General features: G+C 45.4%; 1 protein-coding gene across 1 annotated transcript in view; it reads right to left on the reverse strand.

Annotated features, from left to right (window-relative positions):
• The window catches only part of LOC119592262, a 71284-nt gene extending 70791 nt beyond the window's left edge, over positions 1-493 (reverse strand). The window contains 1 exon segment of the mRNA XM_037941090.1: positions 236-493. Coding sequence (XP_037797018.1) covers positions 236-455 — 220 coding nt within the window. The 5' untranslated portion in view covers positions 456-493.
• Between the last annotated feature and the right edge of the window lie 275 nt (positions 494-768).

Consider the following 768-nt stretch of genomic DNA (forward strand, 5'->3'; position numbering starts at 1 on the left):
ACGAGATGATCACGACTAGCTTTGTCTGAGTCAGGTACATTACAAGTACATTGAAAAAGTCAACTTCAGCAGCTCACGTGAGAGCTGCGTCTATAATTTACAGTCGTTTTTTTATCATTTATATTTGACAAATGATACTGTTGTGGTTATCGAATCTGCAGCTAATAAAATGATTTTTAATGAGACCCGTCGGCTAAACCAAACAGTCCTCAACACACATACACATACTACGGACCTGACGGGATGGGATCAATGTCGACAGGAAGTGAAAAGCCTGACGTGCCAAGGGGAATCTGTTGGATTGAACGGGGGGCGCGGTGATCGTGGGCGGCGTCAGGCAGGGCGGGATCTTGCAGGAGAGAAGAGACCGCAGCCTCATGGCTCTGCCGAAGCAATTCCGGGTCTACGACTTCCATCGCCAGTGTGAGGGATGCGAGTGCGAGCAGTGCACCCATGCACCGCCACGCCTTCGAGGCCCCGAGCCGTTTGGTGTGCGTCCCGGCAAGAAAAGAGTTGTTTATTGGGGGAGACGAACAGAGCAGGGAGGAAAAACGCCGATGGATGTGCTGACGCCCGATTAACTAAAGCGTTTTGACATCAGTTTCTATAATGATAATGGGGGAAATAAGATAAAACATTATAAAGTGTATGATAGGTTCCATGACATAGTATTACAATTAATAGATAGCCAGTCTACAATTACTGATTATCCTATTAGGAATTGTAGTGTTAAACAAGAAGTCATCATTAATAATATGGAAAATCAAG

Source organism: Penaeus monodon, chromosome 30, assembly GCF_015228065.2.
Source record: "Penaeus monodon isolate SGIC_2016 chromosome 30, NSTDA_Pmon_1, whole genome shotgun sequence".
NCBI classification, from domain to species: Eukaryota; Metazoa; Arthropoda; class Malacostraca; order Decapoda; family Penaeidae; genus Penaeus; species Penaeus monodon.